The 19196-nt window shown below is 38.0% G+C and overlaps 2 protein-coding genes across 2 annotated transcripts in view; both read right to left on the reverse strand.

Moving 5' to 3' along the window:
- Nucleotides 1-650: 650 nt before the first annotated feature.
- LOC112004739 (cytochrome P450 71B9-like) lies at nt 651-1115 on the reverse strand. Its single transcript, XM_024036971.1, has one exon. The coding sequence runs from the start codon at nt 1113-1115 to the stop codon at nt 651-653; it is 465 nt and encodes a 154-aa protein (XP_023892739.1).
- LOC112004737 (ankyrin repeat-containing protein BDA1) overlaps nt 1116-19196 on the reverse strand; it is a 19633-nt gene continuing 1552 nt past the window's right edge. The window contains exons 2-3 of the mRNA XM_024036970.2: nt 17825-18367; nt 1116-1286 (exon numbers count right to left, since the gene is read on the reverse strand). Of these exons, the coding sequence (XP_023892738.2) occupies nt 1116-1286; nt 17825-18367 (714 nt within the window). The remainder of the gene's footprint in view (nt 1287-17824; nt 18368-19196) is intronic.

The following is a 19196-nucleotide window of genomic DNA, read 5'->3' on the forward strand; positions in this document are numbered from 1 at the left end:
AGTCAGTTTTTGCGATATTATGATTGAGAATGATGTCTGAGTCCCATCACAAAATCCAAGTATTCACTAACCTAATGTTGCATCATTTACACAAAATGCAATTCAAAACCCATAGGTACAGGTTTTTATTTTTGTTTTTGTTTTTGTTGTTGACTTCTTCTTGTTGTTGTGAATAGACATACAATTTAAGACAATGGAGTTTTACACCCCCTTCTAAAAAAAATAAAAAAGAATTTTACACCCACACTAGATATTCCTTAGGTCTACCAAATTATGCTCAAATTATTGTCAATTCCGAGGTTACTTGACAATTTGCAAAATCTTACTAAAATATGAATGAAGTTGTCACTTTTTGAGACAAGTTTGCAAGCTATTTTACAGCACACGAAGTTCTTATGGGGAGAAATGGAACACATTCATATATTGCATTGTATTATTCAACCTTTTCTAATTGATGATTAGTCAAAAATATTGTTTCTTTGGATTTAATTTTTTTTTTTTTTGATTTTATATATATAAAGAAAAGATTGCCAATTTAATTAATTCTTAATGAGATACATCCTGCTCAAGAATACATTCCAGGCCATTGGGTGTCTCCTCAATCCAAACCAACACAAACTCAAAGTTCTGTTGGCAATTTGTTTTTACACTCAGCCCACATTAGAACTTTCACATTTTCCAAAATCATAAATAATAGGCACAAGGTAAAGAGGTGACTTCCTAGAAATTGAAACACCAACATTCTCTTCCAAGCTAATATCTTCCCTCTTCATCCCATTTGGCACTTCCCAATCAAAACGGTACAAAAGGTTCGCCCATGTAACCATGACAGTAGTAGATCCCATTGTAATTCCAGGACACATCCTCCTACCAGGCCCAAATGGTATGAGTTCAAAATTGTGACCCATAAAGTTGATGACATTGTCCTCAAACCTCTCAGGATAAAACTCCTTTGGATTCTTCCAACTGTTTGGATCTCTCCCAATAGCCCAAGCATTAATCAAGATTCTTGTTTTTGGGTTAATGTCATAATCATCTATCTTAAAATGTGACATTGCCTCACAAGGAAGTAAACCAATTGGAGGGTGCAACCGTAGAGTTTCCTTCACCACCATTTACAAGTGCTCAAGCTTTTCTAACTCACTTTCATCGATGTTTGGCTTCCTTCTAACACTACTCCTAATTTTTGTTTGGACTTTCTTCATCACTCTTGAATTTTTAACAAGCTCTGTCATTGCCCACACAATAGCAACATAAGTTGTGCTTGTTCCACCGAGAAGAATATCCTATATTTACATGCATAAAAATACAAATTACTGAATTAGATTTGCATGGCATATGCAACTTATGTATACACTTATTTTTGAACATCAAAGGACAGGATAGAAAAAAAGTGTTGGGAATAGAAAAATTTAGGTTAAAATGCAAATTTCATACAATTAATTGTTATAATTTTACTTTAATTCAATTATGTTCTCTGACTTTCAAAGTTATTCATTTCAGGTTTTCTGTTAAATTTTGTCAAGTAGTAGCTGTTAGTTTTAATTAATTTATTTTTCATTTTTTTCCTAATTAAAAAAATTCAGAAAGCTAATAAAAATACATACATATATATATATATATATATATATTTTTTTTTTTCAAAAAAGAAGTTATAAAAAAGCTTCTAATACATACATATATATATATATATATATATATTTTTTTTTTTCAAAAAAGAAGTTATAAAAAAGCTTCTCTCTCTTGCTCTCCTGAATGCTATGACCTCCATACCAGGTCAAGATACCAATGCAAGTGCAACCCGAGTTACTCCATGTCCATGGTTGCCAACTTATTATTCCATACGTTGTACATTTTGGTTATCATTATATTCTGGGTTTATACTATTTTTCACTTGATTAATGGTAATAAACCCATATATCACCGAATTTCATCATATTCAATAACATCAATTGTTTGCAATATTTTTAGAAATAAAATTTTCAACTACCTTTTTTTATATGTGGAGATTGATCCATCAAATCCTCCAATGACTTATGAAGCTCGATCTATGAAGAGTTAGATTTTTTTTTTCCTAAATGACACAAACAAGCACAATTTGTTCCATCCCTAACTTTCTTCCAATTCATAAATCCATAAATCATGAAAAAATTCAAGTAGTTTTTAATTTTTCATTCCATTAATATTAATAATTATGAATAAACCAAAAAATACCTGTTAATAATTTCTGTGGGGCCCGTGGGCCTGATAGCCTCGGCCCATCGTGTAGCAGACCCAAGGCCCACGACGAGGAATACTGACCATTCAAGGCTAAATTGGGGAAAACCTCTTTTCCCAATCCACGCCGAGGACCTCCTTGTCCTTGGCCTGACAAGGATGATTTTTGAGAAAGACCAAGCCCAAAGTAAGCTGTCACCCTCGCATTTAATGCATTCACCTAACCCCCTTGACCGCATTAATGGGGATATAACCCTTTAGTAGGGCAACGTTGATCAGAGTGAACCACTTGAATACTGATAAGGCCTCTGAGGGGACGGACGGCCAGAAGAGAGGCAAATGGATGATCAACAGATGGAATAAGGAGATAGGAAGATGAAGACTATATAAGAAAAGCAAGTAAAGTAAAAAGAGGGGGGGGGGAAAGGAGAAGAAAAGGGGCTCCTCGGCCACGGGCCGAGGAGCATCCCCCTCAGTTGTAAATAAACTCTAAGTATTTTCTTTTATAAGAGAGTTCATGCTTGATGAACGACGACCAGCGCCTAAACCTTTAACCCACTCTCTATAAATTTATTGTTTGGGCTTGTTGGGCTGAAAACCCATTCATACTCAGGGTCAAATCCAAACTGAGTCCCTACAATTGGCGCCGTCTGTGGGAAGGATTAGGGTGCTGGCCGGCGCACCAGGCGATTGTTCTAAGTGGTCGTTTTACAGTAGGTTGAAAAAAAAAAAAATAGAAGATTCGACAGTGAAAAGAGAAATCTTGATATTATTATTTCATAAATAGAAACAGTACAAATTACAATCAGAGGCTCAGGCAGATGTGTTTCACAAACAAATTTACAAGCTAATCCTACCAGCTATTTCTACAATCAGAGGCCCAGGTGGAGCCGCCCTAAAAAAGCTAGCCGGTGGGAAGTGTCAAGCCGTCCCTTTATTGGTATAAAGAGAATGGGAGAGCTTGACACAAAAGGCAGGGAAGGGGGAGGGCCATCATGTTTCCAGGCCACCGACAACTCCCTTATCGGCGCGGCGGAGCTGGAACAAAGAGAGGAGCAAATGCAGGGGCTCCGGGATACCTTCCCTCATGATGTTCCCTTGATTCTCTCCAATCCTCACGAGTGTTGGCCGTTGGAGACGGCAACACTCGAGCACCGCCCATGAGGTGAATTCGCACGTCTTCTTCGTCGGGGGTGCGCTCCGAGGAGAGACGTTAGGTACTCTAACAACATCCCTCCGGGCCACCTTGTATGGCGCCATCGGAGTTACGCCTAGATTCTGCCGCACCGGAAGCCCAGTGGGGGCTGCGGCCATAATGGCTCTTGGCACGGATGTCCTCACACCCGCCCAGAGCCGCCTCATACTTGCCAATTCCAGTCACAATTCCGGCGGGGTTGTTAAAAGGGCTTGGGAAGCTGAAAGGATGTGTCTTTTCTGTTTGTGTTGGGAAGTTCATGGATTGTGGAGAAACCATCTCCTCACCTTATATAGGGGATGGGGTTGGTGAGAATTAATTCATGTAGAGTTCGAAAAGAGAATTATCAGCTGGGCTAATAATGAAGCTACCAATTTCCAAGGAGGCCATAGACCGTTGGACTCGTGTTAATTCACGAGGACATTAATGAAGGCGCGTTTCGCGCACCGAAGCGTCAAGCGCGGAACACGAACGGACAATGGGCGCTTCATAAATGAAAAAGATGGGGCCTCGAGCTGGAGGCGAGATCAACGCCACGTGTAAAGATCATAATCCGACCCAAGGAGGAATCATCTCCAGTAAAGCGGTCTGAGGACAAACCTCTACTTACAGAAAAATAAAAGTGGTAGACAGAACCAAGGTATTGCATAGTCCTCGGACCCAAGCCTATGGTAAAATTATTCACACCATTATACCTGGGTACTAGACAGAACCAAGGTATTGCATGGTCCTCGGACTCAAACCTATGGGGAAACTAGATACTTACAGAAAAATAGAAGTGGTAGACAGAACCAAGGTATTGCATGGTCCTCAGACCCAAGCCTATGGTAAAACTATTCACACCATTATACCTGGGTACTAGACAGAACTAAGGTATTGCATGGTCCTCGGACTCAAACCTATGAGGAAACTAGATACTTACAGAAAAATAGAAGTGGTAGACAGAACCAAGGTATTGCATGGTCCTCGGACCCAAGCTTATGGTAAAACTATTCACACCATTATACCTGGGTACTAGACAGAACCAAGGTATTGCATGGTCCTCGGACTCAAACCTATGGGGAAACTAGATACTTACAGAAAAATAGAAGTGGTAGACAGAACCAAGGTATTGCATGGTCCTCGGACCCAAGCTTATGGTAAAACTATTCACACCATTATACCTGGGTACTAGACAGAACCAAGGTATTGCATGGTCCTCGGACTCAAACCTATGGGGAAACTAGATACTTACAGAAAAATAGAAGTGGTAGACAGAACCAAGGTATTGCATGGTCCTCGGACCCAAGCCTATGGTAAAACTATTCACACCATTATACCTGGGTACTAGACAGAACCAAGGTATTGCATGGTCCTCGGACTCAAACCTATGGGGAAACTAGATACTTACAGAAAAATAGAAGTGGTAGACAGAACCAAGGTATTGCATGGTCCTCGGACTCAAGCCTATGGTAAAACTATTCACACCATTATACCTGGGTACTAGACAGAACCAAGGTATTGCATGGTCCTCGGACTCAAACCTATGGGGAAACTAGATACTTACAGAAAAATAGAGGTACTAGACTGAACCAAGGTATTGCATGGTCCTCGGACCAAAACCTATGGAAAACTAGATACTTATAGAAAAATAGAGGTACTAGACCGAACCAAGGTATTGCATGGTCCTCGGACCAAAACCTATGGAAAACTAGATACTTATAGAAAAATAGAGGTACTAGACCGAACCAAGGTATTGCATGGTCCTCGGACCCAAACCTATGGAAAACTAGATACTTATAGAAAAATAGAGGTACTAGACCGAACCAAGGTATTGCATGGTCCTCGGACCCAAACCTATGGAAAACTAGATACTTATAGAAAAATAGAAGTACTAGACAGAACCAAGGTATTGCATGGTCCTTGGACCCAAACCTATGGAAAACTAGATACTTATAGAAAAATAGAAGTACTAGGCATAACCAGGATATTGCATGGTCCTCGGACTCGAACCCATGGAGAAAATAACTATCTGGAGAAAAACCCAAGCGTTACCTAGAGTCAAGCTATAATACGGTCTTTAGATTTATATTTGAAAGATAACAGATGGTTTCATGAGGCTAACTCCAGAATAGAATACGAATATTGAGCAGAATATTATAGTAAAACAAATAAAAGAAAATATCATTAGTTGGAAGCAAAGTATTAAGTATTCAGTTCAAACGGAAAGTATACAACTTCCTTACAACGCTACTGAGGCAAGAAACAAAATGAGATAAAAGAGAAGATAAAAGAGAAAATAAACAAAATTATCCTATGTCGTATACTAGTCTCCCTAACTCAGTAGGCAAATTAATTCGACAAGCAAATCAAAAGGTTTTAGCCAAGGCCTAAGGGTTTGGTCTCGAAAGGTCCGCCGGAGGCCTTGCCACGTCTTGTGGTATTTTTTGACCCTCGGTTATAACTCCCCCCAACGTTCTCTGGGGCTCAACCTCCTCGGGTGGTTGGTCAGTTAACGATGTATCCTCGGCGGTCTTATCGTGACTCTCAACCACTGGTAATGAGGACCCTTTCTCGGGAGCAGCAGGTGCAACCTTGCGAATGGCAATAGGGTAATATACCCTGTCCTCCCTCCTAAGATCAGATGAGGCATCAACCTCTGCTTGGTTGAGGGCTTCATGCCAGGTCTGAGAACAGTAATGCCTGCACACTGCAGGAACTTGAGCCCGAAGGGTGGCTTCAGTCTTAGCCACCCCATCTGCGAAAGCCTCCTCCTCTGCCTGTTCTACAGAGTGCTCAGCGTCTATTTTTGCAAATACCACCTCGTCTTTGGCTCTCACAACCTCATCCCTGGCATACTCGGCAACACCTTTCTCATGGATTACCACGGTCAACTTTTCCCTCATAAAGACAATGTCCCCTTTGGCAGTCTGTAGTTGACCCTCAACGTCTTGCAAGCGATTAGTTTGATCCTCAGCTTGCTTCCTGGCCACGGCTAGGTCGGAGACAGCAGTATCCCTGGCCTTCGTCATCTCTTCCAGATCCTCGGTCGCCTTTTTTAGGTTGGCCTCAGATCTCTTGAGGGTATTGGCAGCCTCCAAGAACTTGTCACGCTCTTGCGCTAAGGCATTGCTATGGCCATCGACCTCCTCGCGTAACCTAAAAAGGGCCTGGATAGCCTGCCAATAAAAACAAGTAACTCCGTAAAGAGAAAGGAAGGTACTAAGCGACAAACTTTGAATAAAGTAAATAGGTGCCAAAGGACCCACTATGCCTAGATACTTCTTAAGGTCGAGGACAACCTCTAACCCACTCATATTTCTTAGCTCGGCCATGTCAGTGGGAAGAAGAAGAGATTTCTCCAGGGCCTCGGCTACGATAGCCCCCTCGGCTCCTTGAGATTCCCGCATCGACGCATTATCCATCAGGGGCTGATTATGGAGCATGGTTGCAGGTAGCCAGGATTGAGCCTCGGACTGCTGGATGGCCTTCTTACCTTTCCGTTGACCACCGAGCTTCAGTTGCTTCGGAGGCCTGCGAAATTTACCCTCCTCGGGCAGGGAATGGGATTTGCTCCCATCCATTGGCTCCTTACCCTTGGAAAGTCTCTTCCTTTTCGGGTCATGAGACTCGGTCTGAGGGTCTGATACTGTGGGGATAGAGGATGACCTGGTTTGCATAGTTAAAATCTGGGGCGGAGGTGCTGGGGGCTGGGGCTGCGACTCTTCCAGTACACACTTCTTGGAACCGCCTTCGAGCAGGTCAAGAAGATTGGTTTGGGGTTGTCTTTTTAAACCCATCTCAGCCTGAGTACCAACTCTTAGGGATCGGAGATCGGCTTCGGACAAATGAGGGTCTCCTAGATCACCAGAGGGGTCCTCGGACTGATCAGCTAGGTTGAACACGCTGTATTCGTCCTCAGAAGAACTCAGTTCAACCACCTCCCTTGCCTTCTTAGATAGTCCTTCCTCGGCCACCGTTGCTTGTTGGGATGAGGAGGGACCTGCTAGTGGAATGCCTTCAGGTATATAAGACCCCTCGGAAAATGCAAAACCGTCCTCCACCACGGTAATCTGCGTAAGCCGAGGGTCACGAGCTCTAATTACGTGCTTCGGGACTGGGAATGATTTCTGAGCTGGGTCGCATCCGAGGATGTGATGAGCAGCTCTAACCTGGTTATCAGTTTCGTTCAGGAAAAGGTCCGACCTAAGAACGGTTTCCAAATCCGCTTTGTTAACCAGATGGAAATGACGTGCAAAGGTGTGCGGATCTGCGAAAAGAAAAGTGAAACTCCTATAGTTAATCAACCAAATCGGATATACAGTTATAAAACTTGAGAATACTGAAACCTAGATTGTCTTTTACTTCAGATACCCTACCTGGCTCCCCCTCTACTGTTGGGCAATGAAAACTATTGTGCCACTCTCCCGACACTATGAGGAAATCTTAGGTCAACCCCTTATTGGAATCAGGAAGACACTGGATGAGACGAACCCTATCGTCCCTTGTCTTCATATTGTACGTCTTACCCCTCAGGTGATGAAGGTTGTAGCACCAGTTCACATCGTGGTGAGTCAGTCTCAGCCCCATTTTCTCATTCAAGGTATCTACACACCCTAATATCCTAAATACATTCACGGCACATTGAGTAGGAGCCAGGCGGAAATGCCTAAGGTAATTGAGAGTCACTGGCCTCATAGGGATTCTCATTCCTCCCTCTACGAAAGCGACTATCGGGATCACGACTTCACCCTCTCTCCTCCTAATGTACCACTCCCCTTCTTCACAGTACTTTAGACTCACATTATTGGGTATCCCATAGTCCACGATGAATTTGTTCATCATCTCGTCGGACTCAACCAACTTCTTAAACTTACCCATCCCCCCAAGGACAACTAAAAATTCCAGAAGAAGAAAAGAAGGGACTGGACCAAGGAAAATTTGGGGTCACTGGAAGAAGAAGACTTACAGAAGTATGACGATACTCTTCAGGTAGTGTGCAAGTTGAACCAGATTCAAATCATACGCATCAATAATTGTAAGCGCGAAAATGAGGAAACCAGGTAGTTCAAACAGGTACTTATACTCCCCCTTAGGTTCCCCAAATGTAACCGCTTGCCCATAAAAGCAGGAGATCCCCACTGAACAATTACCATCATACCGTTGAAAGTGGGAAATGTGGTGCCGCCAAAATTTAATGTGGGCACACATTAAGTCTTGAAACGCCAAAAACGCGCATCGGGTAGTCAAAAAGTTGCCAGCATTAACATGAACCGAAGTGGGGCGACTCGTCTAGAGGGCCCGCAGGTATCAAAACCCTCTTCCCCGTCCGAGGGAACGTGCAACAGGGTTTTGAGGGGCTATTGTGGGGCCCGTGGGCTTGATAGCCTCGGCCCATCGTGTAGCAGGCCCAAGGCCCACGCCGAGGAATACTGACCATTCAAGGCTAAATTGGGGAAAGCCTCTTTTCCCAATCCACGCCGAGGACCTCCTCGTCCTCGGCCTGACAAGGATGATTTTTGGGAAAGACCAAGCCCAAAGTAAGCTGTCACCTTCGCATTTAATGCATTCACCTAACCCCCCTGGCCGCATTAATGGGGATATAACCCCTTAGCAGGGCAACGTTGATCAGAGTGAACCACTTGAGTACTGATAAGGCCTCTGATGGGACGGACGGCCAGAAGAGAGGCAAATGGATGATCAACAGATGGAATAAGGAGATAGGAAGATGAAGACTATATAAGAAAAGCAAGTAAAGTAAAAAGAGGGGGGGGGGGGAAAGGAGAAGAAAAGGGGCTCTTGGGCCACGGGCCGAGTAGCATCCCCCAAGTTGTAAATAAACTCTAAGTATTTTCTTTTATAAGAGAGTTCATGCTTGATGAACGACGGCCAGCGCCTAAACTTTTAACCCACTCTCTATAAATTTATTGTTTGGGCTTGTTGGGCTGAAAACTCATTCATACTCAGGGTCAAATCCAAACTGAGTCCCTACAATTTCCAAGGGGTTTAGCTAATTAATGGTAATAAACCACTGACACACACACAATAATGATTCGCATTGGTAATGGACTAATGGTTCATACTTCATTATTCTATGTTATCTAATAAATTGGGTTGTCATTGTCCAAGAGTGAAATAGACAAAAATATATCTATAAAAAGCAAAGTGCAAAGCTTATATACAATATTTTATATACTGTTCTTTAGGTAACTTTTTTAAATTTCAGCTTTTGATCTACTTAACCATCTTAACAAATGGCATCAAATATACTGTATCCTTCCTTTTTTTTTTTTTCATCACATGAGTAAACTCGATGGTTTAGTAAGGGCTAGTTTGGATGGAGGTTGAATTTCCATTCAACTTTATTCTACTCCCCATCCCTCCCCCTCCAACCAAATATGTGGAGTTTTATTTTTTTGGTTTCATGGGTCAGTTCTCTTCCTATATCTCTCTTTGTTTTCTTTGTTTTATACTCTCTCTCTAGAAAGCATGGGTGAAGCTCTAGGGCTATCACACCTGCATTGGACTCACCCCGATGCGGTGTCTGATGCGTCGATTTGCCTTTTTTTTTTTTGGCCTGATTCGCATCGAAACTAGTCGATTTGCTTCAATTCCAGTGGAAATGGGAGCTGAAATGGCCAATACGGTCTAATTTCGGCCAAAACAGCCACTGAAATAGACTGATATGGCTCGATTCCGACCTATACGGCCGCCTAAATTGGCCGTTGGCCGCCATTCTTCTGCTTCATGTGGTCTTGTGAGAGGGAAAGAAAAAGAAAAGAAAAGGAAGAAGAAGATGAGAAGACAAAAAGAAATGGTTACAACTTAGAAGAGGTGAGGAAGAAGAATAAGGTTTATTACAAAAAAAAATATAAATTAAGTAGGTGAGAAAGTCAATTGTTTTACGTGGGTGGACTTGTGAATTGGAAAAGGAGTAAAGTAGCCTTCTTGGAAGGTGGTTTTTTGTTTACAATTGCCAAAAATATGGATTTTATTAAAAACAAATCATAAATAATTGTTTTTAATAATAAACTCTACCCCTTTATTTGATTTTTTTTTTAATATAAAAAATATTAAATTCACTATGTAAAATATATTTAATAATTTATTAAAAATGTATCCCGTCGTATCTGCATCTTACTTTTTTAAAAATTGCTGAATCCCACACTTACATCCGCATCCGTACCCGAATCCGAATCAACACCCATGCTTCATAGCTTTCTCTCTTTTCTTTACTGGTTTTTTTTTTCTTTTTCTTTTTTGTCATTTTCTCAAGATAAAATGGACTAATGTGTGGACTTGTGTCCGCTGTGGGTGTCAAATTTTTAAATTTATTTTTGTGATTTTTGTGAATTTTTTATTAAATTTTGTGGGCTTATGATTTGTGGTTGTTTGGGCTCATATTTAGTTTTTTTTTTTTTTTTTTTTTTTTGTGTGTGTGATGTTATTTGGGCTAGATTTTGGTACAAGGGTCAAGATTTTGAAGGAAGGGGTGCCAAGATTTTGGAGGTAATGAGGCCCAATATATTTTCTTAAACCCAAAATTCAATTAAGCCCAAAAATAAATTGGATTTTTTTTTCAAACCCGGGGTAGAAGGGGGGCTTGGGCTTTTATGTGGTTTTGTCCCTGTTCGTAGGCATAGGGATCTCTCTCTCTCTCTCTCTTAAAATATGTTTTTTTTAAATTAATTTTCTTAATTAAAAAAATTGACAAAATTTATAATTAATAGCAACTAGCCAATTACTTGACAGAACTTAAAGGAAGATCTAAATTGAATAATCTTGAAGTTAGTGGATTGAATTGAACAAAAAGTAAAGTTCGAGGACTAAATTGAATTTTAGGCAATTAAGGGTACAATTTGCATTTTAGCAAAAAATTTAACAAGGAGGTCATTATTGCAAAGTTGTCAAAATTTATTTGTTATATACTATAATAAATAGTGATTTTCTTACCGATAGATCAAATAGGAATGGATAGTTTATATATATAAAGATAATATTCTATCGTAAGTAGGAACGATAAATTTAAAAAAAAAAGCAATTATGGAAATTTAAAAAACATTTAAAGTGGCCGTAATCCTAAATATTAATTGATTATAGTATTCCTTTAAAAAAATAGAGGGAAACAAGACCATGGCTTTATAAAGAGAACTGCTTTGATGTGTTTCTTTTGTTGGAATGAAATGAGTTTTTCATCCTTTAAAATCTTTAGCATAACATCAACAATGTCTTTCTGCTCTAACTTCGGCCTGGCTGGATCAAGATGTTCATCAAGCAACCTTTTGAATAATGAATCAAATCTATGATAACATTTTTCACTTCGCCGTGGAAGTCCCATTATTGCATCCACAATCCCCCGAGCCATGGAAGAATGTCCACAGTCGAAATCATGTAATATTTGCATGGCTTCTTCATTGAGCTCTTTAAGCTTACCTCCCTCCATTTCTTCATAATCTCTACCGAATGCTATGTGATATATAATGGAGTATGTTAAAGTAAGTGCTTTCTCACTGAGATCAATTGAGTTTGGCGAATTCTGAGCAATGGAGTCAATCAATTGAGTGACATTGACTTTTCTTGTGCACTGAGGATTGCATCTTATTTCTAGTGAAAAGCTCCGGGCCAAAATGGGCTTTTACCCATTTCTCACAAATTTTCAAGCAAAATGCTTCATATTTGAAATTAATTAGGAAAATACCCTATTTTGAAATTTGATTTTCTAAAAATTGAGTTCCAAATGTAAAACTTGATTTTTGGAATATCGAGTTATAGCGAACGTGGACTTATGAATTTTTTTTTTTTTGGAACTCGAGTACCATGTGAAGTACTCGAGTTCATGGAACTCGAGTTCCACTTGAATTTTTTTAAGGAACTCGAGTTCCATGGACTCAAGTACTTCACATGGTACTCGAGTTCCTGGAACTCGAGTACTTTACATGGAACTTGAGTTCCACGAACTTGAGTTCCAATTTTTTATTTTTTATTTTTATTTTTAATTTGCTATAACTCAATTGTCCAAAACTCAAGTTTAAAATTGAAACTCAATTTTTAGAAAAATCGAATTTCAAAACAGGGACATTTCCCTAATTAGTTTCAGAATAGAGACATTTTGCTATATTTTTTGGGCAAAAGCCCATTTTTGCCAAAAGGTTAGTCATGAAAAGTTTACGCATTTGTCTCCATGAATCATTGTATGAAGAAAATGCAATGGTTAAAAAATTGTAAGTGAGCTTCTTTTGGGCATGTAATTTAGGCTTCGAGCAACACTCAACATCATGGTTTTTTAACACCTCTTTGGCCATTTGATGAGATGACAAGAACTTCGTTTCGACCTTGTTGTAAGAGCATGCATGGTAGGTCCATATTTTTTAGAGAGATTCCGTAGGGAATGGTGGTTGCCATTTCCAATTTGATGGAGGTTGCCAATGATGGGAAGCTTTGGATGGCTTGGGGGAAGGTTGGCTGCTTTCTTCTCTTTCCTTTGTTTCAAAAGAAATGAAAGAGAGTTTGGGGGCAAGGGTCAGGGTTTAAGTTTGAAACTATTTAGGGAAATGCCCCATGTCTGAAACTATTTTGGGAAATGCCCCTGTTTTGAAATAGACCCGGGTTTGACTCTCGGCAAACACATATAATAACATCATATGCATTTTTACCATCACGCACTCTTGGTGCGATGATCACTTATAAATATAAATGCTTGTGAAGTTGGGAGGCAAGGGTCAAGGTTCAATTTTTTAGGAAGGAGTTTCACACACACGTACACTTAGATTAGAATAGAGTAGAAATTCTGTTTTGTACAAAAAAAGAGAGAGAAGAAGTTAGTAATAAATATTGAATGATATATATCAAAATAAATAAATATTGCATAATATTCTCTCTCTAAACGTTCAAAGAGATCTATCAAAAAAAAAAAAATAACGTTTAAAGAGTTTATAATAAATAAGGTGAGAGAAAAAATGCCCTTAATTAAATTTTCCTGATGTGGCAGTTGACTATTTTTAAGTATTAGATCTCATAGAAATTAAAGGCGTCTTTGGAAAATTTATTTAAATATAGTTTTTTGTTTTACAATCCATAAAACGGTGGGTCCCACACTTGAATTTATTGTTTGACTAATATTTTTTAAATATAGTTTTTTTTAGAGAGTTTTAATCTATGACGTCCGCTCCTGATGATACTTTTTATCATTAGACCGAGACATTAATTGGTTTTTGGTGTAGACAAGGATTAAACCCCAGATCTCTTATTTATCCATCAGAGATTTTCCCAGATGAGTTAACTGTATACTATTTTCTTGGTTTAAAATAGGATTTTGAAAACGGCTAAGAGAGTGTTTTCAAGATGAGAAGTGTTATGTCCACAACATTTTTACAACAAATCACAGGTGGTTAGTTGTTATTGGTTCAAATTCAATCCTAACACTAAATTACTTTTTTGCCCCAACAATAACAACGAGTAACAATCTGCCACTTAAGATTTGTTATAAAAATGTTGTGGACATATCATTTCTCTTTTAGGATACAAAAAATGTTTTTAATGACATATTTGTAAATAAATTGAAAATAGTGGACCCTATATATTTGTGGAGCTTATCTTTATTACAAAAAAAATTTCCACACTTCAAATTTGAAAGTTGAAACTTATTAATTAAAAAAGAAAAAAAACATGATGAGCTTAATTCCCTTATCATTATTCACAAAAAGTAATCTCTAAATTCTACATGTTACTTTTTGTAAATATATATCTTTTAAAAATCTCCCAAACAATTTTTTGTTTTTATTTTTTATTTTAGTATTTTGAAAATTGTTCTTAAAAGTGAGAGCCAAACATATAATATATGTGTGGAGTCCGAGGATCGAAGAATACTAGACTAAGGATTAACTTGCCTAATCCAGACCCAAAATGGTGAACGAGCTTCGAGGACTCCGCCCACCCGAGGAGAGTAAGAGAATCAGGACAATTGTTATCCTGTGAAGACCCAAGGAGAGGAGAAAAGACAACAATGGTTGCCAGGGTGGTGGGTGGAAGTTTCTTGAAGGATATATCTCCCACCTCCGCATTCAATGCCCTACACCAATCTTATCAACTACATTAATGTGGAAATGACCTCTGAACAATAACTTCACAGCTAGTAGCTCTTTCTATTGCCTTCAGTAAAGTCGATGGGACAAGCATCCTGAGAAATGCCCTGATATATACAGGTGGAGGACTGGGATGCAAGGAAAAGGGATATAAAAGGAAGGGAACCCTCCAGAAAAAAGGGGTGAACATTTTAAGGATCATTAGAACAGGAAAGAGAACTGTGAACGGCCTTGTGTAAAACTTGAATTGAATTTATATATAGGAAGTTGATCTTCGGACTTGCCCAAGGAGGACATTATCCTCAATTGTTGTTTAAATCATCTCAATTTGTTATTCCGGGCTATTCAGCCTTAGGCTTAGGCTTAGTGTAGTATTGCACTTGGACTTGTTTCTCACTCTCTCTAAAAATTCTATTGTTTGGGCTTGATTTGAAGGGCAATGTATCACTGATCTAAGTGGGCTTGGGCTTTTATTTTTTGAGCACTTGCAATATAAAAATTATTATCTGAAATCTAGTTTCAAGTTCAATTTTTTGAAAATTGTTTTTATACTGATTTGAAAACAAAACAAAAATCCTCATACCAATCAGGCTCTGATGGTCTATAAAAAGTGTAACTTTTATGGAGTTACACTTGAACCTATCTCTATAAAAGATTCTAATAAATGTATGGTATTATTGCACATTTATTACTTACCATTTACCAAATTATTTAATTCTAGAGCATTTTTTCCTCTCTTATTTATTACAACTATCTTTTGGTTTCCTACAACTATCTAAGAAAGAAAAAAAAAATCAGCAAAAAAAAAAAAAAAAACTTTAGAGAGACTAAGGTTAAACAATAGTTGAACTATAAAAATAGCTATTATATTACCATTCTATTATGGCTGGAATGATCGAAAAATCTCGTACCGGTATACAAACTAGAACAATAACACCCATGTTCCACCCTAGGAAGTAGGAATAATTTCGGGTCATTTTGGCGTGTTTTAGACATTTTAGATTCAAGGACTAAGCTAGATGTTTGATTGAGGGAGAATGAAGTGAAATCCAAATTATATTTAGTATTAAGAAACTCTAACAAAGAAACAAGCACAAAATAATTGCTTCTTAATACATTACAATACAATTTATCTATTAAAGAGAACACAACCTTTTTTTAAATCTCAAAAATCATTGATTATTATATTCGAATGATCAAAAAATAAACAAATAATTGAACAAACAAAAAAGGCAAATACAGACAAAACACGTACTATGTAGACAGCTCAGCACTACAATTCACAATACAATGAACTGATTTTATGAAATTTTAGCAACTAACCATTCAAAGTTTCAAACCAATTCCATTTTAAAAGGCACCATGCGCTATCACCCAAAACAATAAAATAAAGTAAGACAATCTACTAACGTAAGTTATTACACCAATTCCACTTTAACAGCCAACTTTATATATTATAATAAAAAAATACAACTATTTGTCTATTTCTATTTATGTCTTATATATGTGTGTGTTTATTGGTTAAAATTCATATAATTTGGTAAAAATATTTAAAATTTATTAGCACATATCTCACATAATATGCTAATTTCTATCTAACATATTAGCTCATTAATAATAATAAATTGATGTACTTGGATGATATAACAATCACAACATGTTTTTTTTTTTTTTTTTTTTTTTTTTAAATTTTAAATGGCAATAGAAAAAATTGAATAGACAAATTGTGCGCTCAATTGAACATGTGGGTGTAGTGGCGGATTGTCAATTTGTCATGCAGGGGCACACTTAGCAAAAAAAAAAAAAAAATTGAAGACTTTTTGGACAACAAAATTAGAAGATAGTGGTTAATATTAGAAAAAAGAGAGAGATGATGTGAGCTATTTGTTTTGGATAGATTATTGGTAAAAATGCAAATTGCATTTTATAAGCTTGACTGAAATTCATTTTAATTCTCTAATTTTACTTTCATTTAATTGAGTCCTCTAAATTTCAAATTTACTTAATTTAGTCATTTTGTCCAATTTCATCAAAAAATGCTATTAAATTTGAAACTTAAAGTACACAATTGAACAAAAATAAAATTAGAGGACTGAAATGATTTTCAGTCAGATTTAGAAGATAGAATTTGCATTTTAGTCTAAATTATTTTATCAATGAATTTTTATTTTTTGGCCGAAATTTGATATTTTCTCCTATATGACTCCGGAATAGCTAGCTAGTATTTTAAACTAACATGGAATTGAATTCCAAAAAAAAAAAAAAAACCGAAATTGAAGTGTTTTTGTAATTGACTCTTTTGATGGGATCAAACCCTGATGAGGGAAAGCAAGAAGGTCCACCGAGTTGTAACGGGTAAGCCCCTAGCCAAAACCCAGTTGGTCTGATTAAGGTTACTCAAAATCCACTGTGCTAACCAACCAAATCTTGCTTTCTTTTTAGAGTGTACATTTAAGGTGGAGGTCATCACACCCTACACCTAGAACTAAAATTATTTAATATTTCATCCATGGGTGTTTATTTAATGGGCAATTGTACGTTGGTTTTTGTTTTTTTTTGGAGAATGTTTGTAAGTTGAATTTGAATGGACTTAATTGGTAGACTGAAATTATTAGTAGTTTTTGTGAAGATTTGTGGCCTGTGTTTTCTGTTTTGATAAAAGTCGTTTTACCTAGTGAAATTTACAAAGCAAATAACTCTTAACTAGAGGAAAATGGGGATTATAAAAACTTATATATTAGCTGAAAGATGATAAATTTTGAACGCAAGTGGATTTTGCCATTTGGGTGTGCGACAGAGTGTGAGGAATTTCATTGCAAACTCAAAAAAAAAGAAAAGAAAAAAAAAGCGATGATTATCCAATCAGACTGCTTTATTGCAATAATATTATACATACATACATACCTTATATTCAGACCTGTCCGCAATGCTGTTTAGTCTTCGTTTCTTTTGTTTGTCAATAAAATTCTCTGTTCATCAAAAAAAAAAAAAAGCGTTGGGTACTTCCAACCATGCCTATATAAGCTAAATTTTATTCTCGAAAATTCTTAGTAAACAAAAATACAAACTGACACACATTCTAGATGCAATAGCTCTAAGCTCGGCTATATATATTTTTTAGTTTTTCCTTCCTTATAAGACGCAGTAAATAATCTGACCCTAGAACTGCAATGCTTATAACGACTAATGCTGTGAAGATAATAGTAGGAAAAAAAAAATATAACATTGCGGACAGGTCTGAAGTCTGGGTTATGGTCCCCATTGAACAAGAATAGCTGAAAATGAGGAATAGAGAGAACATGGCTAAAATGTAGCCAACGATTTCGCGTGGTGGAACGAGGACAACCATTACTGCGATTGAGGAATAAAATATAACAGAATTACAACCCACGAACATCGCAAAACGGAATGTGTCCTTAGCAATGGCTAACCCTGCTCTATGTGGTGCTGTGATATTCAATTTGTACAGATCATCTGAGCTACGTCGGAGTACATCTGTGGTATTGGGTTTGAACAGATCATCTTGCCAAAGTCCCCCAGGAGGGGTGATTGCCGCTTGATAGCTCACTGTTACAAGCAGTGCAGCAACCACCAGCAACGCATTGCGATTTCCGTCTGACATGCTCTCCCTCCATTGATTTCCAAAAAATATTATTTTTGTTGCCTCACAAATTCCGGGCAGCCTTAGGTAATTTGCATAAGAAGAAGTAACAGTAGGAAGAGATGAAGCTGTTAAAGCTCCAGCACTCTCTAGTAGAACCCTCATCTCGATGTTGTCTACTCCTTGTCTTCGTTGTCCTTCCAAGATGTCCAACGCTGTTTTACCCTCTAAATTCTTCTCGTTTATTATGTTCACAAATCTCCAAACCCACGAATCTAGTAAGTGAGACACAGCCTGCACGCATAATGTAGTGATACAATACTGTCACAAATCTCATCATCTATGTAAAATATTACTCATAAACAGTCTCAACCGCCATCCCTTTTCTTTGAGATCAAGGACATATGAACCATAGAATAGATCCTGTTTAAGTAAGTCGTCCGTCTCCCCTTTTCTTATTCCAAATTCACAAGACCTCTTTCTTAAATCATGTTTTATTACTTCTAATTAGCAAAGCCAATTGTTAGGTTCTAAGGTCTTAGGAGTTTTTGTATTTAGAACTCTAATTTGTAATGTTGGCAAACCATGATCCAAACAGTGTATTTAGTCTTGTTTAGAATTGCTCAAAGTTGGTTTAATATTGTAAAGTTGGAATCGAGTGGCTGCAGAAGTACTTGGGACTTTCGGCCTGGCTCGATCGATCGAAGAATAGACTCGATCGATCGAAAATCGCACAGGTTGAATATTCTGCAGATTTTCCAACTCAGCCCTACTTCATTAAACGTTTAGGGTTTTGTGTTTTTACCCTAGGTATATAAACTAAACCCTAGCCACGTTTTTGAGGGTTGTCCATATTGCTTTGTTGCTCATACATTGTTGTTTTGTGTGAATCTCGTGTGAGATCTTTGAGGAGACTTCCTTTACACAAAACTTAGGGTTTTCAAGGTAGAGATGATTTCAACATCTTGAAGATCATTATAGTTGCAACCATTGGAACTTAAAAAGAAAAGCAAGCGGGGAGCTTGTAGCTGATTGAAGAATTCAAGAAAGAAGTAGTCCGTGGATTCGGAGCCTGCGCGTGGTCGTGTCAGGAAGTTTTACTGGTGGGTAGCATTAGGAAGTC

Source organism: Quercus suber, unplaced genomic scaffold (genome assembly GCF_002906115.3).
Source record: "Quercus suber isolate HL8 unplaced genomic scaffold, Cork oak 2.0 scaffold_59, whole genome shotgun sequence".
NCBI classification, from domain to species: Eukaryota; Viridiplantae; Streptophyta; class Magnoliopsida; order Fagales; family Fagaceae; genus Quercus; species Quercus suber.

What these genes read in the sequence shown, in the direction of transcription:
- LOC112004739 (XM_024036971.1), bottom strand. Translation starts at nt 1,115, where the DNA reads ATGGTGGTGAAGGAAACTCTACGGTTGCACCCTCCAATTGGTTTACTT.